We start from the raw sequence: 27,056 nt of genomic DNA, 5'->3' as shown, positions 1-27,056 counted from the left end.
TCAAAATCAGCAATCACCTCCTGCTGGACTGTCAATTGGTTCAATGACGCGGACTTGCGACTCAATGCATCTGCTACTACATTAGCCTTACCTGGATGGTAGCTAATATCACAGTAGTAATCCTTCACCAATTCCAGCCATCTCCTTTGCCTCATGTTCAACTCCTTCTGGGTGAAGAAGTATTTTAGGCTTTTGTGGTCAGTGAAAATCTGACACCTTTCGCCGTACAAGTAGTGTCTCCATAGATTCAAATCAAAAACAACTGCCGCCAACTCAAGATCATGAGTCGGGTAGTTCCTCTCATGGACCTTCAGCTGTCGAGATGCATATGCTATAACTTTATCATCCTGCATCAAAACAGCTCCTAATCCACTCTTAGAAGCATCGGTATAAACCACAAAACGACCCGTTCCTTTGGGAATTGCTAGCACTGGCGCTGAAATCAGTCTTTCTTTCAACTTTGCAAAGCTCTTCTCACATTGTTCTGACCACAAAAACTTCACACCTTTTCGAGTTAAGGAAGTCAGTGGTAGAGCTATCTTGGAGAAGTCTTGAATAAATCTCCTATAGTAGCCTGCTAAACCCAAGAAGCTCCGTATTTCTGTAGCATTTTTCGGGGAAGCCCAATTACGAACCGCTTCCACCTTTGACGGATCCACCTTAATTCCCTTAGCTGAAACTATATGACCCAAAAATGAAATCTGCTCCAGCCAAAATTCACACTTACTGAACTTAGCATACAGTTGCTTTTCTTTCAAAATCTGCAACACTGTAGTCAAGTGCTGACGATGTTCCTCCAAACTGCGAGAATAGATCAATATGTCATCTATAAAGACTATGACAAACTGATCCAAGAAAGGTTGAAACACCCTATTCATCAAATCCATAAACACAGATGGTGCATTGGTCAACCCAAACGGCATTACCAAGAACTCGTAGTGGCCATAGCGAGTCCTGAATGCTATCTTCTGCACATCTACATCCTTCAGCTGATGGTAGCCTGATCGTAGATCGATTTTTTAGAACACCTCTGCCCCTTGCAATTGGTCGAACAAGTCGTCTATTCTGGGCAAGGGATATTTGTTCTTCACCGTAACTCGATTCAGCTCTCTATAATCAATGCACAGCCTCATCGACCCATCTTTCTTCTTAACAAACAACACCGGTGCACCCCATGGCGATACACTCGGTTTGATGAACCCCTTATCCAGCAACTCTTGCAATTGATCTTTTAGTTCTTTCATCTCAGTCGGTGCTAATCTGTACGGTGCCTTAGAAGCTGGCTTAGTTCCAGGCATCAATTCTATCCCAAATTCAACTTCCCTGACTGGAGGCAATACCGCAACATCGTCGGGAAAAACTTATGGAAAGTCCTTCACTACCTCCACTTCCACGAGTTTCGGTCGCGGCACTTCCGAATCGCCAGTTTGACTTGCAAGAAATCCTGTACACCCATTACTCAATAACTGCCAAGTTGTTCCTGCAGAGATCATACCTGGTTAGCTCCTCTTAGATGTAGTGCGATACACAAATGGTTTTCCGTTCTGATCTTTCAAAGAGAAAGTTCTCCGTTTGCAGTCAATAATAGCTTCATGCTGAGCCAACCAGTCCATCCCAAAAATCGCATCGAAATCCACCATCTTCAAAACGATAAAATCTGCACACAACACTAGACTCTGCATCTGAACCTTGCAATTTCTTAGCACACTACTAATTTTCAGTTCTTCTCCTAAGGGTAATGACACACAAAATTCCGAAATAGATTCTTCCGGAAAGACCCTCAATTTCATCATAAAACTAAAAGACATAAAAGAGTGCGTAGCTCCTATATCTATCAACACAAAAGTAGGTAAATCAACAATACGGATCATACCTGTGACAATTGCAGAATCTAGGTCAACCTGATCGTGACTCATAGCAAACACTCTTCCCTTGATTGGATCCTTGGATTGTGGGCAATCCTTGGCGAAATGCCCTGGCTTCTTGCAAAGAAAGCAAGTATTGGTCTCAAGCATGCATTGACCTGAGTGTGACTTCCCACACTTCTGACAGATAGGTGCATTCTCCGGCCTTGGAGCATTGGCGTTCGGCTGATTATGTCCTTGAGGTCGCGCCTGATTGGGGTTTTGGCGCTGCTGCTGCTGCGGTCTCCTTTGAGCTGGAGCTTGGTACGGCCTCTTTTGACTAGGCCCTTGCTGCTCTCTCCCCTGGTAACTGACTCTTTTCGCTTGCGATTCCTTGATAATATCATTCCCATCTTTTTCTGACAACATAGCCTCATCGACTGCTGCTCGGTACGTTTGTGCCCCACTCAATCTGACATCACGTCGAATAGTGGCATTCAGTCCCTCTGTGAAATGCTTCAACTCCTCTGCAGCATTACCCGAAATCATGGGCACAAAGTACCTCCCCCTCTCAAACTTCTTCACATACTCAGCAATAGACATGATCCCTTGGCGGAGCTCCAGGAATTTTCTAGCAAGTCTAGTCCTGGTGCTGATAGTGAAATATTTCCCATAGAACACATCTTTGAATCCATTCCAAGTCAACGTAGTCATATCCACAGCAGAACGGGCTCCCTGCCACCAACCCGTGCATCCTCACGAAACATAAAGATGGCACACCTCACACGGTCTGCATTAGTGAGGGCGCTCGGCGCGGGCGCGCCTCCTGTGCGCAAACATGCGCGACTCAGGAGCGGGCGCGCCGTCGCGACTTCTTTTTCCGAAAACTGATCTTTTCTGCACTATTTCAAAACCCACAATGCTTTGGGACGTTTTTCATCAAAAATACCATTCAACAACATCAAAATTTCAAAATAACCTGTACCAATACATCAAACATTTCAAAGATTTTGAATCAAAAACCTTCATAACTACTTTTACCCAAAAATCTGATCTATTGCATTCAAATCTTTCAAAACTCAATAAACATGAACCGAACACATCAGAAATTCTTCACGTATCACAATCAAGCAACACTCATAAAATTTTCAAGAAAACATTCATAGATCATCAATCAAACACCTAGGGTTTTATCTTGAAAATATCTATATTCTTGAATGGGTTTTAAAAAAAAACAGTAAAAGCTTGCCTGAATCGTCTGATTGGGATTAACCTGGACTGCGGAACGATCTAGCCTTGAGAAGTCGAAGAACCCTAGCTTGAAGATCGCAGTGTTTGAGAGAAATTTTGAGAAAAAAAAGTGAGCGTTCAAATGAGAGTTCAGGAATAAATTCTGAACGCTTTTCTTTTGTGATTAATGGGCTCCAACACGGCCCATTAGTTACACTTAAAATCCTTTAAAATTTTACTCTCTCATTTAATAAAAATACACTGCATCCCATTAAATTTAATTTATATAGAAGAAAAACAAATTTTCTTTACTCCTGCCAAGGCTAGGCTCGTCCCTACGACCCAAAATTAAAACCAACCTGAAACTTTAAAAAAATAACACATATCACATAATTCACATAATAATTAATCTATCTAATTAACATGCATTAAATCATATAATTAAATCAATTAATCGTGATTAGGCTAGTGGACTTTTTGGACCTTACAAGCACAAAAACAACAAAACTCGCGCATAAATTTGCTTGAAACAAACAATTAACAATTAAAATCATAATCTAATTAAGTGTATAAAATAAACTTATCAGAAAATTTATATAAAATAAATCATTTCAAAAAGATAGATATCAGAAAGTCTGTTTCACAATTATTTTTTAGAAACCCACGATTTCACACATCAATTAAATTAAGTGGTTAAAAAACAAAATTTAATTTAAAGATACACAAAAATCCAGATAAAAATTGAACTTTAGGAGCGAGTGAGAATAAACTTGAATGAAAAAATTAAATTAAGAAAAAAATGTGTTTCATCTTCTTAATTCATTTTTTTTTTTTGAAAAACAATTTTGTAAATCAAACAACGCATATCCCACAAATATACTTCAAAAAAAAATATCTGGACCAAGTCTACACAAATATGTTTCAGAAAATGGATCGGACCAAGTATTGGGCTAAACAAAAAAATTAGGATGAGTTGATATTACAATTTAACTTTAAATAATTAAATATACAATATAACTAATAAATTTTATTTTTTTAAGCATGGGTTGGAGTCCACCCCAGCCTTTGGGATGACTACGTCCCTGAGAGAAACTCCTTGAGTCACTGATATTATCTAAAAGAATAATAATTCTGATTTGTACTTGAATATATTTTGTCCATTATTATTATCTATACTATATATGATATTTCAGCAGCAATAATATCTTTTTATGACTTTTAAAATTCACAAAATACCTCTATTTCTTTTTTATCCCTTATTGAAAATTATATCTATGTACAAAAAAATTTAAAAAAAAAGTTAATAAAAAAATTAGAAATTTAAATTTAAATTTAAAATTTTCAATTTTAATTTCAATTAAACAGATTTATATGTAAATAAATCGAATCAAAATCCTTCAACAAATACTGACGTAATATTTTTGTTGTTATTTGGGGTTTTATATTTATTACAAATAGAACCATCTAAATAGATGGATTGAATTGGTATCACCAAAAAAAACATATTGAGTTGTATGATAGATTAGTGGGTTGTGGGCCAATCTGTCCTAACGGTTCACTAAGCCCATTCTCGTGCCGTCAAATAATGAGTTGTACGGATCAGCCCAACCGTTGCCATGTTTGGGAGGCCCAAAATGTTTTTGGAGTTGTTGTGCAATTCTTTTCCCCAAATCACAAGTCTGATTGATATATAACCTCGGCGGGCAGGGTTTAACGTTATAGCTTTCCAATTCTCTCTCAACTTTTGAAGATTTGTTGTTGTTATTCATTCTCATTCAAAGGTTAGATCTTTCCCACCAAAATTCTCGTTTCCAAGCACGTAATTCACGCGTATTGACTAGTTTTTTTTTGTGATTGATTCTTCGGTTTTATCTTTCTGCGTTCGATATTTTACTTCTTTGATGGTTTCGAGTGGGTCAATCTATTGAGGTCGTGGAAACTTCAGTGGCGTGCCCATGTGGCCACGTCTAACCCCAATTTCTCCAAACCCTAGGCCAGCTAGCTGTTCGGGGATTAGCAATATAACGCAATTTGATAACTGCGTGTTCGGTACACACTGTTGATTTGATTGCACAAAAGGGCTTCATAGAGCAAGATTAGGTCATTGTTTGTCAGAATTTGGCCAATTATTTGATTTGAGTGTTGGGTAGTTCGATATGGTGAGGGTGAGAATTGGTGTGGAAAAGTTGAGCGAAAATATGCACTAAAACTTTACTGGCTACTGGTCCGACTAGTTCCCCTTGTGTGAGTAAAGTTGGAAACTTGGGGGAGTTTTGACTGACGGAATATATGTTCGCGCGAAATCTAGATAATGCATTAATTAGTACGCACTCGTGTGAAGAAACTACAATGTTAGAGCTTTTTCCGGTGTTTAATTGAAATTACCAATTATTTTGTTTCGATCACCAGCTCTATTTCCACTTTCACAAAAATGTTGGCATTCTTTTGGCAAAAAGGAGATTTCTGGAAAGATATTTCTTTCTGTATTTAATCTTCTTTAGAATTAAAAAAATTGTACATCTGGGTTTTATTTTCGCTGCTTTGTCTTGTATCTTATGTGTTGAGATAACGATTTGCGTGAAAGCCTTTTTTTCCTTCATGTCGATGACAGGGAATTCTGTTAATGATCTTGATGAGTAACAATATTTTATCCTGCCCTCTATCATAACTGGCGTTGAGGGGAACACATGAATATCTGCTATGCACTGCCTTGTTTTTAAATCTCTTTTGTATTTTCTTGGAAATGACATTTTCTAAGCCTTTAAAAGATCGATTGATTGGCTATTAATGAGTTCGTGTGTCTTCTGATCGTGTTTCTTACATCATGATCATCTGTTGTGTTGTCGCTTCACAGAAAATATTCCTAAAAAATACACTTTTCTTATGGTGGTTGATGGTGTTTTTGCTGTTCACCAGGAGATCATTCTGAAAAATGAGCGGAGCAGCAGAGAAGGCATCAACTACTAAAACTCCAGCTGATTTCCTCAAATCTATACGTGGGCGACCTGTTGTGGTCAAGTTAAATTCAGGGGTTGATTATCGAGGTGAGTCACCTCTAACTTTTTTTTTTTTGCCTTTTCCTTGTTTCTTATTCGTTGTAAATTTTTGTTGTTATGGTCTTTTTCTCATACATCGTAACAAGAAACTTTTATCTCTTGGGCAGAATTTTATTTTGAATTTCAATCAGTATTATATTTATTTATTTAATGAAAATAAATTACGCTATAAATATACAATAAAAAAAAATATATTAAGTGACGCACAAGTCTTTAAACTATTATGCTTATATGAAATCTATGTCAATAGCAATACCAATATATTTCTCGATATGAATTAATCATAATATAATATACAAATTGTTCTCATAATGTTGTTTCAAATTGCTGTTTAAATAAGTTTAGTATTGGAAAAAAGGTTATATGGTTTCAGTAGTTCATAAATTTTGGAACAAATTGGTTGTTTCCAATATAATGAATCTTCATTAAAGATGGATATATGGTATTATCCTTTATAGAGAACAATATTGCCAAAGGAAATATTTAAAAAAGATTTTGGGTCTCTTAAATTTTGGGGTTAATTTTAATGAAATAGGGTCAAATGTCTGCTGGGCATTTGCCCGCCTTTGCCCACATATTAATCTCCCCCTGCTTCATACCTATCAATTTCCTTGGCATTGCACTGTTTCGGTTCTACTGGTGTGTTAGATTGGAGCGATATCAACTATTTGACACTTTCACGCCAACCCCCATGAAGCCAAAAACAAATTTAAATAATGATGGGCTCTTCTATTCTGCATGGGGCAGCAATGTTGATGGGGCAGAGGGGCAACATTATTCCGCCTTCATCTCATTGAAAGCATTTTATGCTACTGCTAAGGTGTCACTTGTTGATTAAAAAAATAGCTCACTTTGGCAGAGCACTAATCCACGATTAATTTTAGAACCTCAGTTTTTTGTGGTGCATAAATAAGAAGATTTCAATACGATAAAGATTTATGTATGGTAAAAATATTGGATTGTCGATACCCTTGGTACCTTCCCATCCAGGGCTGATAGGTTAACACTGTAGCCGTGCTTCAACGTCTCATCTTGTTCCCAGCCTAAAAATTCAGAATGGATGTATGAGCATGAACAAGTCACTGTCCTATGCATCATTCTCTTGAAGATTACGTATCTCAGCCAATTGTTCTCATTGTAACCGATTTTTTATACTTGCTACTATTAGAGAGCAAGAAAATTCCATATGTTTGTTGTTATCTGATTAGAAGTTCTAGGTTGTCATTCAGCCTAAACTATGTTCCTGCTTGTCAGGACGACAGATTAGGATATCCATCATCATCACTTCTTAATCCCATGCATTCACCAACATTGTCAACTTGTTATGTCGTTAAATGGCATAATAATGAGTTACTATTTAATAGATTCTTTTAACAAACTGATGCTTAAGCTTTTACTACCAACATAACTTTGATCAGCTATAAGCTATTCTAGTGATGAGTAGTGAACTTTGACATGGTCTTCTTCGTCTTTTAAAGTTGTGAGATCTGTCCATAATTTTCGGCCAAGTTCTGGTGAATGTTGGTTGACTTGATGGATAAAAAAAAGTATGTTTATTTTTTTTACAGGTATTCTTGCATGTTTGGATGGATATATGAACATTGCCATGGAACAGACAGAGGAATACGTCAATGGTCAATTGAAAAACAAATATGGGGATGCCTTTATTCGAGGGAACAATGGTAAGAATCAGTCTTGAGGATATTTTATTGAATTGATATATTACCGTCGCGACTGTTATATCAGCTATGTTGATTCAAATTCTTTATAATACAGTGCTGTATATAAGCACGTCGAAGAGGACCCTGGCAGAAGGGGCGTAACTGCGGCAATGCAAGAGGATGCGAAGATGATGGAGACCATGTTTATTGTTAAAAAGCATGTGTAGTTCTTCGCAGTATCTGTACTTTAAACTTACAATGGAGCACTAGTATTTATTGGACCCTGGTGACTAGGTTTGCTTCAATCAACTATTGTTATGTTAACTAATGGTTATGCATAAAGTTTCCTCTACTTAGATGGGTTTGGAAAAGATTTTAAAAAGCCATTTTTTAGGATTCGGGTGATGGGTTATGTCCCTCAAACGTTTGCATTCCTATTTATATCCCTCATTTGTTAGTTTGATTCCAAAAAATGTCCCTGCCGTCAATTGCTCCGTGAATGTTAAACGGAATTTAGACGTAATGTGCACGTGCGTCTGAAATTGCTTCAATTATAGCCCTATTCTCGGGATAATGCATTATTATATCTTTGTAGTTTTTCGATTTTCGTTTTTCTCACTTATATCTCTCAAACACTTGTGTTTCCATTTATATCCCTAATACATTAGTTTGGTTCTAGAAAATGTCCTTACCGTCAATTGGTCTATGAATGTCGAACGAACGTCATGTGCACGCGATGTGCACGCGAGTTTGAGAATGTCCAAATTATAGACCGATTCTCTTTTTTCAGCATAAACAATCTTTAGGTCCCTAAATAAATTATTCATCTTCGCCCCAATTCCACTCGCGACGTCGATTTCTCTCCGATACCATGTGACGACGGTATAAGCTCGATTGTAAACTGTATGTACAATCTTTCTTAATTTCAATTGAATTTATTGATGTTCACGAAGTCACATTTTCTTCCATTTTCCGAACTTCATTATATTTTAATTGATTATTTTTCAATCTGAATTTGATTATATGATAAAATTCGCTAATTTGATTTTGTTCCTTAAATTAATAATAATGTGGCTAAATTCATTCCCTTCAGATTATATTAGTCATCTCTAATGTTGAATAATTTACTTTTATTTTGATTGGGATGGGTTGTGAATGTAACTTGATTTTATAGATAACATGGTAAGGTGTTTGATTTCATTTCACTTTGCAGAATAAATTTTGCAAGCTATATATATTATAAATTTAGGATTTATGTTTAAATGTTTTGTTGTAATATAGTGAATTGATCATATTTTCATAATTAAATCAGTATATTTTTTTAAAAAAATTTAACCCATCGGACCGAAAGATTGTCATATTGTATAAAATAATAATATAATATAGTAATTGATATATTTTAAATTTTAAAAACCTTAACTATGTGTATATATAATTATATATTTACCAAATTTTAAAATCTAAAAAACAGCATACAACAAAATAAAATATAATTATTTATATATTTTGTAAAAATAAAATAAACGAAAACAAGATCAAATACTACTAAAATAGTAGTTTTAAAAAGTTTAAAACCGACTAATCATATATATGTAACCAAAAATAAAATTTTTTTACTAGGAAATAAATTTTTTTATGGGAAAATAATAAATAATTATATTTTAAAAAAAATTATTTTTTTTTAAAAAAAATTAGATGAACTGGTCGAACCGGGTTGGACCGGACAAACGTGTTTTGAGATTACTCCGGACTAGACCGTGACATGTTAGCGGTCGAACCGACCGGTCCGGTTTTAAAAACATTGGAATGGATCAATTCAAATTTAAAAATTTTTTTGTTGTGATGTATAGGGACATAATAATGTATTATCACGAGAATAAAGATATAATCTGGATATTTTCACAGTCACGTGCAACACACGTGTAAGTTCCGTTTGACATTCACGGAGAAATTAACGGTATGGACTTTTTCTGGAACCAAATTAACAAATTAAAAATATAAATGGGAATGCAAACGTTTAAGGGACATAAGTGAGAAAAATGAAAAACTACAGGTACATAATAATGTATTATCCCCAAACATCATATATAATGTCATCTTAGGTTATTAAAACCTCACAATCGTCAAATTCGTGCGTAACGTGTCTTACCAGATATGATTCACAGATTCAGTTACTTGTACTGCATTATAGGATGGATATATGAAATCTTAATTGAAATGGGAATATTTTGCACAAAATAATTTAATAAGTCCCACTTTTTAGGTTAATAATAATAATAATAATTAACATCAGAGCTATTTCAGTTGTACGTTATGTGATTGAGCTTAGAAGTGAGAGAATAATAAATTAATAAAATCTATCTCAACTTTTGTGCAAACGAAGATATGTATATGCTTTTAATGGGTGTCCAAGTTGGTGGAGTAGGTAAACTCTTGACTAGAGATCAGGAGTTCGATTCCCTCTACCAACACCTTTTTGGACTAGTCTGTCACACAGGGCTTGCCTAGTGTAGTTTACCTGGCTAACGTAGTTTGCAGGCTATTGCATTAGTCCGGGGGTTTAACCAGTGCGCACCGAAGGTAGTGGCTGCGGGTTTCCACGTCACAAAAAAAATATATGTATATCATCTGCTATGTTATCATTAATCTACGTTATAAAACATCTGTCTACTAGAGATAAAGAGACTTTCCCTTTTTTCAATTTCAGAAAATACCTTTTGCTTTAAAAGTTGACGTGTGATGTACCACTGCCTGCTATATATTCATCTTGATATTTCATCATTAATCTAAAATGATAATGTATGATTAAATAAGTCATAACATTTCTAAGACGAATCATATGAAAAGAGGAAAAGAAAGGTAATAAGAATGGACATGGGGCTGGGGGCTCGAGTAAATCGAGTTGCTCATGAAGATTACATCTTGGAATATAAGGGGATTTCACAAGCACCTGAAACAAAAGAGTGTTTCTTCTTATATGAACACTCAACATGTGGATGTTTTTGGTTTATTGAAGACTAAATTGGATGATAAAAAGTTGAACAATTTGATGAGAATTCGGTTTATGGGTAAGAAAATTTGGTCAAATGTGCAAGTTTGTGCCAAGAGTCGTATTTTGGTAATTTGGAACCCGAAGACGGTGCAAGTTGATGTCTGTGGTGTGGGTATTCAATTTATACATGTCCGTATCTCATGTCTAAGGACTTAAGTTGTGATATTCACTACATTTGTATATGGGTTAAATAATCGAGTTCAGAAAAGAACTCTTTGGGATGAACTTTGTAATTTTGGACAAAATCTCATGGAGCCTTGGATGGTTATTGGGGACTTCAATAATGTTCTTTACTCGAAAGAAAAATTAGGGGGACTAATGGTACGGAACTGTGATATCAAGGATTTTGTGGAATGCGTTCAAGAATTAAACTTGGTGGATATGGCTTACTCGGCTCGGGTAATAAATTCACTTGGTCATGCCCGAGTGTTCGTTGCAAGTTAGACCGTGTCATGATTAACACGGCTTGTCTTAGGGGAAATTTTGGAGCTAAGGCCGAGTTTATAGTCCCCGGAAGTATCTCGGATCACTCTCTTGGGGTTGTTTCATTTGCTAATTCTCAAGTGAAGTGCCCTAAGCCTTTTAAATTTTTTAATATGTGGACTTTGAGTGACAATTTTTTTGGAGGTGGTCAAGAAGTATTGGGTATTTTTTGGTGGTGGGACGAAGCAATTTATTTTAAAAGAGAAGCTGGGAAGATTGAAAGCTCCTCTAAAAAAGTTGAACAATGTTGAATTCGGCCATATCTCCTCCCGTGCTCGGAAAGCAAGAGAGGATCTTTGTGCTATCCAAAATAATATTTTGAATGGTGGTATTATGGAGGACGGTTATAGCAATACAAGGAAAAAAGCGGAAAAACTCTTGGAGGCAGAGAGCCTCTTTCTTGCGCATAAACTTAGAGATGATTATATTCGTCAAGGTGATAGATGCACCAAGTTCTTCTATGATATCATCCGGAGAAATCAAGCTCGAAATTCTATTACTTGCATTCGGAATTGTGATGGCGTGGTCGTGGAGGATCCAAACTTGATTGCGAGTGTGTTTTTACATCACTTTAGCAATCTCCTGGGAACTAGTGGTCATAGGATGGATATTGCTACGGTGGCCTTGGAGCGTGGCCCAAAAGTTGCGATTGATTCTCATTCGGATCTTATAGCCCCGGTGACTATGGAGGAAGTAAAAGAAGCATTCTTTGACATTGATATTGAGAAAGCCCCTGGACCAGATGGATTTGGTTCTTTATTCTTTAGAAAATGTTGTGATTGGATTGGTATAAATGTTTTTGAAGCTATTGAGGAGTTTTTCAATAATGGTAAACTACTTAAACAATTGAATCATGCTTCAATTGCCTTAGTACCGATGAGTATAGGCCAATTTCGTGTTGCTCTGTTTTTTACAAAGCAATTTCGAAAATATTGGCTATGAGGCTAAAGAAGGTGATTGGGACCCTTATTGATCCGGCACAAGCAGCTTTCATTCAGGAAAGATCTATTGTTGATAATATCCATCTTGCACAAGAACTTTTGAGAGGGTATGCAAGGAAAAACTCTTCGGCCAAATGCACAATAAAAATTGACCTCCAAAAATCTTATGACATGGTGGAATGGGGGTTCATGAGAGACACTTTGAGTGGGCTGAATTTTCCACAATAGTTCATCAATCGGATTATGGAATGTGTCACTACTACTTCGTATTTTATATCTATTGAGGGACACCTTCATGGCTTTTTCATGGGGAAACGTGGTTTGAGAAAAGGAGATCCACTATCACCATTACTTTTCACTTTGTGTCTTGAGGTGCTATCACACATGATTCGACTTATGTTTAGCAACCCAATCTTCAAATACCATCCGAGGTGCATGTGTCTCCGAATTACACACTTGGCTTATGCGGATGACTTGTTATTATTTACTCGGGGTGACCACCGTAGCATTTCATTGATGTTCGATTGTCTTAATCGGTTTGGAAACACATCGGGAGTGAGAATTAACTTGGCAAAATCGAATATTTTCTTGGCGGGTGTGGATACGGATGAGAAAGAGTTTATTCTTGGTTCCTTGGATATTAATGAAGGAGTATTGCCAATCTGGTATCTTGGTATCCCAATTTATTCCTCTAGATTGAGGGCCTCGGATTTTGGAATTCTACTTGATGCTATCAGAAGAAAGATTACTTCTTGGCCCTCTCATACACTCTCCTATGCGGGTAAATTGGAGCTAGTTTGGTCGGTGCTACAAGGGGTTGAATGTTTTTGGCGTTCTATCCTACCTATTTCGGAGTATATCGTGGAGGAGATCCAGGGGCTTTGTAAAAAGTTTGTATGGCCTTCTAAATGACCACCGATTTCTTGGGAGAGCGCTTGTAAACCAAAAGAAGATGGAGGTTTGGGAATTAAAAATCTAGCAATTTGGAATAAGGCATTACTTGCCAAAACCCTTTGCAAAATCCACTTGAAAAAAGATAGTTTTTGGATCAAATGAATCAACGAGGAATTCTCGAACTATGGAGATGTGTGGAATTGAGAGTGGAAGAAGGACCTATCGACCTTGGTCAAGAAGATATTAACTATCCGGGATGACATCGTGAATAGGATGGGGTCGGTAGATGGAGCTATACATGAAATGGAGAAATGGTTTGCAACACGTAAGAGCTTGAACAAGGAGCATACCTTCTTCATTGTAGGTGATGGCAAGTTGCCCGGAAATCTCTAGTGTGGAAATCCTATGTTCTACCAAAGCATAAAATCATTTTATGGCTTCAAGCCCATGGGAAACTAATCACCCGGGATAGACTGGAGTTCGTGGACAACAAAATTTGTCCATTATGCAAGAATTTGGATGAATCAAAAGCACATTTATTTTTTCGATGTAGGGTGTCCAGCAGTTTATGGAACCGAGTTCGAGAGTGGCTTGGCATGAAGAAGATGATGAGTTCACAACATTCTATTTTGCAAGCGTATAGGAGGCAGTACATGGGATCTTCGAAAATAGAAAAGATGAGAATGGTGGCATTAGCAGCATCTGTGTACCAGGTGTGGACGGCACGTAACAGAGCAGCGTTCGAGGACATTAGCCCAGTAATAGATGAAATGTTCTCTAGAGTCCAGATTTTAGTATTTAGTTGTATTTCTTATGTACCTCAAATAGCCTGTGATTGATTGTATTACTGCCTCATTGAGGATGTTGTTTATTTGAGCTTGTGTATCTCCTGGGGATGCCCAGTGTATCTTGTATTTTTACCCTCTTTTAATGAAGCTATTTTCATTTTTTTTTAAAAACCCCACATATTTCCAATTTCGTTATACAATCTTGAGTCTTGACCATTCGAATTTCGAATAATACTCACTTGAGTATATAAAATAAAGACAAACATGGTATATTGCTCAAGTAATTTGGCATACATGGAAAAACAATAATTAATTAATCAAAAAAAAATTTTACTCAAATATTTTAGCATCTAGTTTAACCAAAAAAATAAAAGGATGTAAACAATCATGTCATGATATGATAAGAAACTTAAATCAAAGCAAGTATATATTTATAATTCATATTGAATCAATATTTTTTGTTAATATTGATAAATATTAGATTTTATATTATTATTGTTGACAAATATTATATCAAAAATCTTTTAGAATGTCGAAAAATCTCGAAAGATTTGATCCTTCATAAATATTGACAAATTTTATAACTTAGATCAATATTTTGCGAGAATATTGATAAATCTTAAATAATTATATCGTATTCGTAGATCTTTTGAATATCGATATAAAATGATGTTGTGTTACTTCAAGAACATCAACATAAAAGTAAAAGTTGTGTTTTTCAGGAGCATCAATATAACATAGAATTAATGCTAATTCGAGAGCATTAGTATTGAATCTAAATATTGTGCTATTTCAAAAAAAATTAATACAAAATTAGTAGTATGAACATAAAATTAAAATTTGTACTATTTCGAAGAGCACCATTATGATTTATGAGATCTAAATATTATGCCACTCCGAGAGCATTCAAACAAAGACGAAAATAAAATTATATACGAGTTTTACCTTGAAGATCACTCATGCAACTCTCAAAATTTAAAAAAAAAATCATTCGTGCTAATAGCGTGTAATAAATTTAATAGCGAAAGAGAAAGATAATAAAAGGGGAGAGAATGGAAAAGAAAGAAAATAAAATATGGAAAAATTCAATTATATCTCATGCCAACTTACACACATCAATTTATAGGGAAAAAAGATTATTACAAACAAATAATATCACAATCAAATTAATCACCTAAATATCATTTATATATAACATACATTACAATTTCGTTTTTTTTTTTTTGGTTTTTTTTCCAATATTCCAAATTGCAATTTAGCCTTTTGATAATTTTTAAATTACGATATCATTCTCATGTTAATATAATCAATTCAAATGACAGTATGACCTTTCGTTATTTTTTAAAGTATGATGATATTACTTTTATTTTAATATAAATCAAATCAATAGAAAAAAAATTTTTGTAAGCAGGCTATGGTGTACTAGTTAATATTAAAACTTCTTTTATATTTAAGCAGAGAGTATATTATGAGCCAACCGATCGTGCTACAGCTAATAAATTCTTGTATGTGACAACAATAAATACAACTCAACTCTGTATGTTACACTGGCTCTGTACTACCACAACACCGCATAAATCAAAGAAAAAAAAATTAGAGAATGGGTAGGCTTGAAAGATGCCCACGGCTAAAAAAATTGCCTACTGCTAAAAAAAGAAAAGCTGCCTGCTTCCTTGTAACGACAAGAATACATCCTACAAATTATCCATCAAATCTTCCACTGTGTTCCATACTGCATCTACGATATTGATGGGATGTTTACCAGGTGTAATATATATTGCGATTGGGTATTCGCAGCACATCCTACAATAGAACTCATTGGCAAACATCCTATCAACAATGCAGATGACGAAGCACCAGATATAATCAATATAGCGGTTTCTTGATCCAAGGTCAAGAACCATAAAGAAGAATCAATCTTTAAAGCAAGGTGGGAAACTTGGCGTCGAGAAAGTCTCGCAAGGTTTTTGCTGCTTTGTGACCCCCAATTAACTCGGTTAGCTTTTCTATAGGAAGTAGTGCAAGTTCTGCCAAGCTATTGCACCCCTCCATTATTGACCTGTAGTTAGAATCAGTCACCCCAGGTAGCCGTCTCAGGAACTCCATTGCCGAGGTATTGTAATTTTCAGCTCTGCCAACGACAACATTTTCCTTTAAACCCGAAGTACCAAACCAAGGCACGATTAAATAAAGCTTCTTAGTCCACTACTACATGCAATGGAACAACTAAATTTCACGACAAAAATTGTGACATGGGCTATGGGCACACATTCTGCGAACCACAAAGGTTCAGACCTAGTGATGGAAATGCATAATGAAAATGTCGCAACATCGAAGTGGACCTTACCTAGTGTTCTTCAATTTGGAATAATCAGTACTTACCAAGCAGGTGCTTGGTATCTAACATTGAGATACTATTCTCTTTCTGGCAATGAATAGTAGTAGTTCATCAAAGAGGATTAGCGCAAAATGACATTACCTGACATCGTTTCCAATAATACCCTCCTCTGATGGAACGCCAACTCTGATTGCCTTGACTTCATCTGGTTCATCCTGGTTTGCCTTGAACGTTGCAAAAATCTCTGCAGTAGCATGTAAACTGCGAGACCAAACAATGCGCAGCCGAGGAAAATGGAGCACAAGCAGGGACAGCTTGGATATAATACTAGTTGGCGTAACATCATCACCAATATCGCTTGCAGACTGCATAGACAAACCACGACTCTCCTTAAACAAACATAAATCCATTTCTTTGCATGATAGCCATATGCTATATTGTATATGAGATGTCGCTCGCATGTTGTGTATAACAATGTAGTAAGCAATGAATTTCCTTCAGCAAAGACAAATCCATTTCTTTGCATACAAGCCATATGCTATATTGTATATGAGATGTCACGCTCGAATATCGTGTATAACAATGTAGTAAGCAATGAATTTCCGGTTGGTCACATCAACATTTTAACCGATAAGCATATGACAGTGTGATCAATGATCATTGATCAGTTAGACACCCAATGGGTCCTATCATTCTTGTGCCTCACCTGAGTGTAGCATTACACGAGCCTATACAATACTAATTACCTGAAATGAAAAGCTTTTATCTTGAGAAAACTCGATCAGGAGAACAGGTATCTTATAATAACGTGACATCATCTCCACCTGGTGATATAATCTACCAGATGAAAAACTGATAAAAAGATCTTGCACACTTTTACGTTCAACACATATCAATGGTGACAATATATAATCTCCAACTTCCAAAGTCACGGGAATAATGCGGATGCCTTTTTGGTGGAGCACGTTTGGGAGACTGCTCATAAATTCTCTCATATCCACTATGACCTAGAAAAATATAAATATTACTTCCACAACAGGAGTTAGATTAACATCCAAAGAGAGAGAATCAATATTTAAACACCTGCATTTCTTTTTCTACTTCCTTTCTTCCACCTGCTTTTCTGGTGATCAAATTTTGGGCAGTAATAGATTGCGGCTCAAAGGAAGAATTTGATCCTTGAAAATTATCTTCCTGATGGCCATAAAGTAACAAATCATGAACTTATCATGCCGACGAGGGTGTATGAAAGGGAAAATAATATAATACTGAGAGCCATGCAAACAATACCGGGAACTTGCATCACAATAAAACACACCCCAAAGGCTAACACATCTAATTCCAGTGAAACAGAACCACCCCTAAAATTTTCTGGTAGAATTTTTTCTGGGTTTTCATGGTTCTTGTATATGTTGGTCAGTATGGTTGGAGAGGAACAGGAGGGTTTGGATGGTTTTTGAAAATGAAGAAGATTCGTTTGAAGATCTTTGGGATAAAAAAAAATTGAGGGTTCCAAGTTGGTCTTCGAGCATTGCTGATTTCTATACCTTTGCGGTTACATATTTGCATAGGGATTGGAGTTTAATTCTTGTTTAATTTGACTCCGGCTTTTGCGTGAAGTTCACTTTTGCGCGGACCTCTCGTTCGCTGTTTGTAATCATTTTCATTTGTTAATATAATATAATATCGTTTCTGAACAGGAAAAAAAGAAGAAAAAAAAAGGAACCATGTTAGGACCTGTAATATGGTGGGCCTAGATCCAAAGAGCCCAAAAGTCACAAACCATAGAAGAGTCTAGAAAGAGGACAATAAAGTGGAGTGGAGTGGAGTTAATTTCTTTTGGGTATGTTTTTGGATTTTATCCTTGCAAGTCAATGATGCTGTTAGTCCTAATGAAAACCAAGAACCCACAATAGTTGTCAGACATGGCAATTGAGCCACTGATTCAATTCAGATGAAAAATATGAATGCACATTTTTAAATGAGAGAGAGAGAGAGAGAGAGATCTCACAACCTGGAAGCCAAAAATACAGTGAAATCAACAATGTCAAACGTGAAGAAATCAACCGCGGGAAATTGAGCATGTAAAGCACATTGCAACAAAATTTGACCAAGAATGCAACAGGAGTGGTAATTTAATCAATAAACTCATGCCCCAATAAAAAGAAGCACATGATGTATCATACCTGACCAACTGGTATTAACATCAGAGATTTCTGTCTAATTAGGGATTCGAATGCTCCATTTTCTCTACGTACACTTGCCTCAAATTTCTGCACCTCAGTAGAATCTTCATAGAACAGAAAGTACACTTTCAATTTCTTGGAAGGATTTTCAGCTTTGTAAATTTCAATTTCTCTGACAAAAGCAAGGCTAGGGTGGTAAACTATTATGACAGAAGGTTGTAAAATATCCAGAATAGCTTGATCACTCTCCAGAGCGTGGAAATGCACTGATGGGAACTCATTAGTATTTTCTGATTTTTGACAATGTTTTCGAAGCACCCCTTTATTCAGAGATTCAGTTCCAGATTCATGACCATAAAGTTGATAGCTGACATTTGTCTTGTCTTCACTCTTTGAAGGATGATCCTCAGACTGAACACCAGTTTCCTGTTCAGAATCAGTTCTATCAATCACCGATTTCTTCTTCTTGCTTCGTGTTTTCCTACCTGTACCATGCTCTTCACTGGCCCCATCAACTTCAACAATAGAAACCCTTTTAGCTTCTTTACTTATATCATGAGCTGCGGCCATCAATGCATCATTTTCTTGCTTGCTTATGCTAGTAACTTCAGCTCTTTGTCCAGAAATAGAGGGAATAAATCCATCTAGAATTCCAAAACCTTTGGGTGCCTTTTGTTTATTTTTGCTACTTTTTGGCAAGGCCTGTAATTCTACTTTACCAAGCAAGTACTTCTCCCATTCCTCCAGCATGACCTTCAAAATTTAACAGACAATACACATGCATTAGTTATATCAAGCAAACTCAAGCATGATTCACTCTCATGGTGCTATACATTTTAAAAAACAGAAGAAGCCTCCGCAACAGATAGTTGATTCCTTATTCCTGACACATGCTAAAGCAATAAATAGGCAACAATATCTAACCCACAATATACCTCACAAACGAGCAGAAGACTTCGAATATAAAAAGCTATCAGTGACCAACACGTCGTCTTACAACCTAAACATTCTTGCTAAATTTCTCTAAACAAGCACATATCATTACCCGAAACCATAAAATTTGGACATAAGACCAGGCAATCATATTTTCTCAAATATCAATTTTCAGGTTTACATAGGAGTGGCAATTTTCAACATAGCCTGATCACTTAACTGAACCTGTCTCAAAATTATTGCGTATTTGAACTTAACTGCGCTTTTTTCAAATTTAGTCAATCCAATGATGGACCCAAAAATATTTGGCTGGGCTGAACCCAACTCAAACTGACCAGGCTCGAAAAGATCACCGTTCTTATGTTTATAAAACAAAGGTTATAGGCATAGAACTCTTTTGAAAGTCAAAAATGAATAAATGAAATTAAAGATTGAGGACCAATAAAAAATATTGGGTCCGAATCAGATAAACAAACTAGCAGAGAAATAGAAACTTTAAGCATTTCTAGTGTGCAACAAGCTATATGTATTTCCTCTTCTGTTGTGAAAGGTCAGATTCCAAATAATGACAACCGGGTTCATTCAGGGTACACGAGCCACTTTCTCAAAGTCCTGCCTAAAGCCTAGCAGGTAAATTTTAAGAAAAAATAGAATAGCTAAAAAGGAGGAACAAAAGAGAGAAAAAGAAGAAAGGCAAAGAAAATTAAATTGATTTCATTCTCAATGCTCGGTTGCTCAATCCCGTATGCATCGCAGAACGGAAACAAATTCTGAAAAGTTTAGCACCTAAAAAATACTTTCCACATAGTGATGATTTCCCATGATGAAGAACCATCAAATAAATTGTGTGCTTCTTACTCGTAACCTTATTTGCATTTTCTGAATCCTTCAACAGCCTACAATATACATGTATAATATCAGATCATCTTCAACACTCACATCTGCTACAGCTACCAATTGAAGCCACACAAATAAATATACAAAGAGGCTTCTCTGAAAAATTCATGACTTTGAGACAACTCAGAAACTTTACGGCGAGTAACTAATCAATCAATGGCACAGCTGAGAGGAAATGGATAAGAGAATAGTGTGGAAACCTTATGCTGGCCCTTGTTGATTAAGTCTTGAAGCTGCATGCACGTGTGTTCATCCTTGCATGCCACTAGAATGATTCCATTGTGATCCTCTTCACCTCCAACTGATAATTCTTCCCCGACCATATCTTGCTTTTGTCTTTCCTCTTGTACCTCTATGAGAATCTCCTGAGGAAAAACAATTGGGATAATGTATCTCCTCAAAAATGACATGGCAATTATAAAAACCAACTGAATATAGTTAAAAGAATTCCATTCTTGAATTTGTCTCAACAATATCATTCCACCAAGCATTTCACACAGGGGCGGAGCTTATTAAGGCCCAGTGTGGGCAAGTAAGGGATATATGTCCTACTTTTCTAACCATCACACACTACTTAATTTTTTTTAAAAAAAGAGTTGTGAAGCCCAGTAGCCCACTACACATTTGGATTGACTCAAATTTTGTTTTCTTAATAATTCCAATTCCACCTTGCACAAATCTTCTTCTGCAAACTGCGATAACTCAAGTCGGGACCTTTCTGAATCGGCCGCTGCTCTCAAGTCTCATCCTTCAAAGATCGTCGTCACTCGTTAGGATCCAGAGATTCCATGACTTTTCTGCTTTTTTTTTTAGATTGGTTTCCATATTTAGGTATGTAAAAATATAAATATAAATAGACTAATAATTTTGTTTGTGATGAGATATTAGGTTTCAATTGAACTTATTATTTATTGTTTAATTGAAATTTTTAATTATATGTTAATTATGGAGAATTGAGAATTGACAATGATGAATAATCACGATTCACGTGAGGGCCATTGACATTTGACAACTTAGCATTCATTTTTTTTCTTTTTCTGGACACAGTGAGTTGGGCTTTTCTTTTGTTTTTTGAATTTTGATACATAATTATTGGGTTTGTTTGTTGAAACAATATTGGTTTTTAATAATAGGTCAAATGAAAGTAGTTTTGTATTGGTTTTATTCTTAATTATTTTGTTGCATTGGCCTATAATTTGTTTAATTTCATTGTATGAGTTAACTCTAAACATTTATAATTTTTTTATTTTGTTAGGAAATCAATATATCTACGATGCATAGATTTTATAAAAGAAAAGATCCAGAACCAGGAATACTAAAGCAGTGGAGATATTAGAGTTGTTGAAGAATTTAATTTCTCACGACTACCGGCAGATCGTGGATTAAGGACTCCAATTTGTGCTAATAATGTCAACATTAGGGATCAAGTTCGAAGGGCATATAGATCACTGCCTACACTGAACAATATTTCTATCTCCGCCCCTGATTTCACATCAACCACAAACATAAAAGTAAGCGTCAATTTTTTGTTTATACCCAAAGTAGGTGAGATAATTACTGTAAAAAATCCTCCCATGATTGGAAGGAACATATTCTAAGATCTGACCTGACATTAAGAATTGCACAGGTTGACCAAGTTTGGTGACCCACAATCTTAATCTTAAGATAAATATCTGACAATACACACAACCACACACATAATATATAGAAACTGAAATGAGTAGGTGTAGGTCAATGTGAGAAATATATAGAACTCTCACTCACACATAACACCTTCCACTTCGGTGGCGCCTCCAAGGTTTTCTCCAAAACTACTCCATTATTTGCAGTTGCACGAGAATCTACATATCCAGGAGAAATTGAAGCTTATAACAGCTAAATACCACCAAGCACGTAATTAATCGAGCCCAATCATGAATAGTTCTTATTCGATCAGCTCCACTCAGACGAAGAGGAAAGGTACAAAAAAAACTGCCCAACAATTTACATTCAAAGTGTCGAGCAGAATGTGTTCACAGTAGTGTTGATGATACCAAAAAAACTCACCATCTCCATCCTTGCTCCTGTTGTCCAGTTTTCTCTTCCTACCATCCGACCTGCCAAAATGATATACCCGCTTCTTTGCAAGCTCAAAAATCTTGAAACTAGACTCAGCAAAGACCCAAACAGAACGGAAACTCTCGGAGGCCCTAAGTGAGTCCAGATACTTGAGGTAGGTTACTGCATCATACCTATTAAATAGGGAAGAGACATTGCAATAACAGCTAGTGGTAAATATATCAATGAAAAACAAAACATTTTTCTCACTGTTGACATATAATATTAAACAAACCATACTGACATTAATGTATTCAATGTCGCAACGGAAAATAGGGATAAATTTGTTTGAAAAAGATTTCAACAGTAACTGAATGTTTATATTGTGTCAAAGATCTGGTCAACCTCTGTGATAGACCATTACAGAGGGAATAGACTGAGCCCGAACAAAAATGTCTTCCTCTTCTCTGACTATTTTTCAGCACAGTAAAAAATGTTTATCATACAATAAAACCACATTTCGACCACTCATACTTTTGCTTTGAGAGAGCCTGTCACAATGAAGCAGCCTGGAAGGAAGAAAAGATTGTTGCTTTACTCATGGGTGTGGAGTAAGTAACCTATCTACTTTGATCAACAATTATTGCCTGTAAAACCTAATGTTGTGTAAACACAAAACAGGTATATCACAAGATAAATAAATGTTTGATTATGATAAAGGGCTATGCAACATTGGTCTTGATAATGTTGAGCCAGCACCCATCCCATAAAGGCTAAACCATTCATTATATGCCACTACACCCTTCTCTCAATCAAACCTAAAACACTTGCAAGACATTGATAGCAGAGAAGTAAGAATATTTTACAATCAAAAGAAAACCATCATTCGTAATGTAGAGTTCCCTGTCATTCCTATAGAAAACACGTGTCATGAATTATACCGATGAACTCAATAAAGATCAAAAGCAGAATTTCAGCATAAAACCACAAAATTTCACAACTTCGAGAATACTGCTAATTCATATCATCCAACTATTTTCTCTTTCATCTTATCATAATTGATCATAATGTCAAAAACATAGGACCCTCTCACACAATACCTAGAAAGATAATCCAATAGCTTTCTCAGTGTCTTCAAATCAGAAACCAACTGCTTTGTTCTCTTTCCTAATGTATGCCATATAGGATCCAACTGCCTCCTAACAATCTCATCGAATGACTTGAACAACCCATTCTCAACTGTCAAATCTTCCACATCAACTTTATTAGTCTTCCTCACCTCCTTCAAACATGCATCCATAACTTCGATAACAGCTTTTTGAATCCCGAGCATGTGAGAGGACATTGGAACCCTAATGTCTATCACCTCCGGTGGGTTCCTTTCCAAATCCTGAGAAACATATACCTAAATTCACCAAAAAGAACACTGTTGAATTAAAAGTAATCCTGACTGTTAACAGTTCACAGAAAATTATAATTGAACCCCTAACAATTCAACAAAGTAGAAGACCTAAAACTAATCAGAATTTTAGCGCATTGAACTTAACTTATATCTAAACTGGGAATAACAAAAACCATAAAATGTCAATCAATCTACGCATAGACATGGTTACAAAGAAATGGCAAGATAAATCTAGTGTTACCAAAAATATTTTTCAACAAATGATTGCTTTTCAGTGGTAAGTATGATACACTGTGTGGAGGAAGGGTTGGCTAGGGAGATCGGTTGTGGGGTGGAATCTTGGCCCATTCAATACCTTGGAGTACCCTTGGGAGGGAATCCATTAAGGGTTTCATTCTGAGAACCAGTGATCTTTAAGATGTCTAAAAGGCTAGCCAGTTGGAAGAAAGCATTCCTTTCGAGAGGTGGCAGACTCACGCTGATATCGGCGGTCATGAGTGCCCTTCCCTTGTATTATATGTCGCTGTTTAGGATCCCACGAGGCGTTGCAGAGGATATGGAGAAAATTATGCGAAACTTTTTGTGGGATGGATCGGATGGGAAGACCCATTGTCATCTGGTAGGTTGGGATAAAGTTTGTAGACCAAAAGATAGAGGAGGCTTGGGAATAGGCAATCTTTGCCTTCGGAAAAAGGCTTTGCTAGGTAAATGGTGGTGGCGATTTTCGAACGGAGGGGAACACTTTTTGGAAGATACTTATACCCAACAAATACGGAGTTCAAGATAACGGGTGGGATGCGGGATTGGCTAGACACAACACTTTTAGAAGTCCGTGGAAATTCATATCGAGGACGTATCTGGCTTTCAGTCACTCTGTGAGGGCAGTGGTTTTAGGGGGGATAGATTTAGATTTTGGGAAGATTGCTGGGTGAGGAATTCTAGTTTTAAGAACCTCTTTCAGATTTCTAGGGAGCACAATAGACATTTTTTTTTTCCTTTGTTGAGATCCATCTTTTTCCTCTAACTCTCTATCTTGGAATTTGCATTTTCAACGCGATTTGAGGGATGATGAATTGGGCCAGCTAGGTAACTTGCTGGAAGTTTTGAGGGGGGTAAACTTAATAGAGGGCGCGGAGGATGTGAGGAAATGGGTGTGGGACAGCTCAGGCGTATTTTCGGTAAAGTCTTTCTTCGAGTCTTTGTTTCCAGAGGAGCGATTCCCTAGCTTCTCTCTTTTTTACCCAATCTGGAAAGCCCCGATTCCGACAAAGGTTCAGGTTTTCTTATGGACAGCTGCGTTGGGAAGATTACCTACCTGCGATTTGATTCAAAAGAGGCTCCCGAATATCTCTATTAGCCCGAACTGGTGTATGCTATGCAAACAGGGGGGGAGAGACTCGGGATCATATGGTTATTCACTGCCCGTTTTCTGGCTCCTTGTGGAACCTTGTTCTCAAGGAATTGGGATTATCTTGAGTAATCCCGAACGCAACAAAAGACTTATATGCTACTGATCTAGGAGGTCGGCTTGGAGAGAAAGGGAGAGTTTTTTGGTTAATAGTGGTTCATTGCGTGTGTTGGTCGTTATGGCTGGAGAGGACCAGAAGAATTTTTGAAGATAGTGAAGAAGCAGTAAAGGAAAGTAAAGGAAATTTGGGACAAGATCAAATTGAGAGTATCCATTTGTGCTCACAAGGGTTCTAATTTTCAATCTTTGGCTATATTAGACTTGTATAGGGATTGAAAATTGGCTTTGATTTAGATTGATAGCTGCCTTTGTTTGCATTGGAAAATAGTTAGCTTTTGTGAACCACTAGTCCACTTTTTGTAATCTAGTAATCTCATTTTATATATAATATTATAGTTTCCTATCAAAAAAAAAAAAAGTATGATACACTGTGAACAAGTAAACAAGTTGAGTTACGAAGATAAAGCAAAGAATCGAAGCCTTGTGGATGAAATACAAAGCATTACTGAACAATATTTAGCTATTGGATCAGGATGTGATGCACAAAGGTATGAAAGTAGATTAGCAAACTTTTAAGATTACACATAAGCTTCACCACATTCACCTGATCGATTATAATTTAAAAAAGTAAGATTTAATCGATTGCTTCAAATTCAAGTCATATTTTTCCAATCTACCAAGTAGCTGTTTACATTCTCCTATATTTCCAGTAGAAAAAAATCTTTCTAATCATTAGAACTTGATGTTCTATTTGATAAAAATACAATGTTTAAAATAACCACAAATTGCGGATGGGCATTATTAGGATGATACCTGGAACCTAGGCCAGAGATGGAGTTTTCGGAGTCCAAGGCACTTGAGAATCCTCTCCGATTTTGCGAACCCTGACACCATGGACTGAGGTGAATCAGAGAATGCCCTGACATAGAGAGAGCGATTAGAAGATCGCAAAATGCGCACAATAAAAGCCTCGGTTGAAGTATCCGACAGCGAATGTGCATTGAGTAAAATAATCCCGGCGACTGAAGTTGTAGGGAGACGAGAAGTGAGCAAGTCGACGATGAGAATCCTAGCAGTGATGAAGAAGACTCCGCCGGAAGTGTAAAGCGAGAGGCGGTGGTGCGCTGGTAGCTCGGAGGTGATTTCCGATGTGTGGGGATGATGTAGGTTAATCTCGAATCTTTGGGAAGAAGAGGCGGAGAGGAGGAGGAGGGAGCCCTGAGCAGGGTCGTGGAGGCTGAGGAGGGCGGAGATCAGTTTGGGGAGGCCGAGGCCGGCGGAGAGCACTACGAGGCCGCCGCTGGGTTCGTCGAGTAGATCGCCGATTACGTTCTGGTGAAATGGAACCATTGGACTCCACAAAATTGGCGCTTTGTTTGTTCGCGGACTGGAGGACTATTCACTTCCAACTTTTTTTTAAACATCAACATATTTACAACCCTTTTCTATATAAATCAAAATCAAAATTATGTCGTTAAAAATATTATTTTTTTATTATAAATAAATCGAATCTTTTTTTTTTCTATTCATGGGTCTATTTCAGAGAAGATCTGCTCATTTTTATTTGATGTCCGATAATCAATCTTAATTAATGTATAATATTACCTTCATATTATATTCAACCTTCCAATTTTAATTTGATGATCTAATGGACCTCATATGTACGAATCAATTTTGAATTCTTGAATTTTATATTAAATTTTTATTCTACGTATCCAATTTTAATTTGGTTATTCACATATTTCATATCATAAACCTCAAATGTATAAATCGATTTTAGATCCTTAGATTTTGCATTAAACTACCGCCTTTGTGCTTCTACGAACTTAACCCAATTCATAATATG

The 27,056-nt window shown here is 36.4% G+C and overlaps 3 protein-coding genes across 3 annotated transcripts; 1 reads left to right on the top strand and 2 right to left on the bottom strand.

Moving 5' to 3' along the window:
* Positions 1-1,499: 1,499 nt before the first annotated feature.
* On the bottom strand, positions 1,500-2,558 carry LOC140861614 (uncharacterized). Its single transcript, XM_073264637.1, has one exon. The coding sequence runs from the start codon at positions 2,556-2,558 to the stop codon at positions 1,500-1,502; it is 1,059 nt and encodes a 352-aa protein (XP_073120738.1).
* Positions 2,559-4,726: 2,168 nt separating this feature from the next.
* On the top strand, positions 4,727-8,147 carry LOC140866552 (sm-like protein LSM36B). Its single transcript, XM_073271568.1, has 4 exons — positions 4,727-4,855; positions 5,991-6,118; positions 7,699-7,812; positions 7,907-8,147. Exons 2-4 carry the CDS (start codon positions 6,007-6,009, stop codon positions 7,951-7,953), a joined length of 273 nt encoding a protein of 90 aa, XP_073127669.1. The 5' UTR covers positions 4,727-4,855; positions 5,991-6,006; the 3' UTR covers positions 7,954-8,147.
* Positions 8,148-15,380: 7,233 nt separating this feature from the next.
* On the bottom strand, positions 15,381-26,797 carry LOC140863634 (DNA repair endonuclease UVH1). Its single transcript, XM_073267202.1, has 10 exons — positions 26,024-26,797; positions 23,441-23,745; positions 22,350-22,534; positions 22,068-22,144; positions 20,504-20,668; positions 18,474-19,226; positions 17,371-17,481; positions 17,034-17,294; positions 16,429-16,652; positions 15,381-16,080 (listed from the first exon to the last, which is right to left on the bottom strand). The coding sequence occupies exons 1-10, from the start codon at positions 26,558-26,560 to the stop codon at positions 15,870-15,872; spliced, it is 2,829 nt and encodes a 942-aa protein (XP_073123303.1). The 5' UTR covers positions 26,561-26,797; the 3' UTR covers positions 15,381-15,869.
* Positions 26,798-27,056: the final 259 nt, after the last annotated feature.

Source organism: Henckelia pumila, chromosome 4 (genome assembly GCF_033568475.1).
Source record: "Henckelia pumila isolate YLH828 chromosome 4, ASM3356847v2, whole genome shotgun sequence".
In the NCBI taxonomy this organism is placed as follows: Eukaryota; Viridiplantae; Streptophyta; class Magnoliopsida; order Lamiales; family Gesneriaceae; genus Henckelia; species Henckelia pumila.
The sequence above is the reverse complement of the archived record's forward strand: the minus strand, read 5'-3'. Positions and strand labels throughout refer to the sequence as shown.

Coding starts and splice junctions, on each gene's coding strand:
- LOC140866552 (XM_073271568.1), top strand. CDS start 6,007: ATGAGCGGAGCAGCAGAGAAGGCATCAACTACTAAAACTCCAGCTGAT. Junction 6,119..7,698: donor TTCAGGGGTTGATTATCGAG/GTGAGTCACCTC, acceptor TTTTTTTTACAG/GTATTCTTGCATGTTTGGAT. Junction 7,813..7,906: donor CTTTATTCGAGGGAACAATG/GTAAGAATCAGT, acceptor TTTATAATACAG/TGCTGTATATAAGCACGTCG.
- LOC140863634 (XM_073267202.1), bottom strand. CDS start 26,560: ATGGTTCCATTTCACCAGAACGTAATCGGCGATCTACTCGACGAACCC. Junction 22,535..23,440: donor CTATTGGATTATCTTTCTAG/GTATTGTGTGAG, acceptor CCTATTTAATAG/GTATGATGCAGTAACCTACC. Junction 16,653..17,033: donor ATAAAAGCTTTTCATTTCAG/GTAATTAGTATT, acceptor TTGTCTATGCAG/TCTGCAAGCGATATTGGTGA.
- LOC140861614 (XM_073264637.1), bottom strand. CDS start 2,558: ATGACTACGTTGACTTGGAATGGATTCAAAGATGTGTTCTATGGGAAA.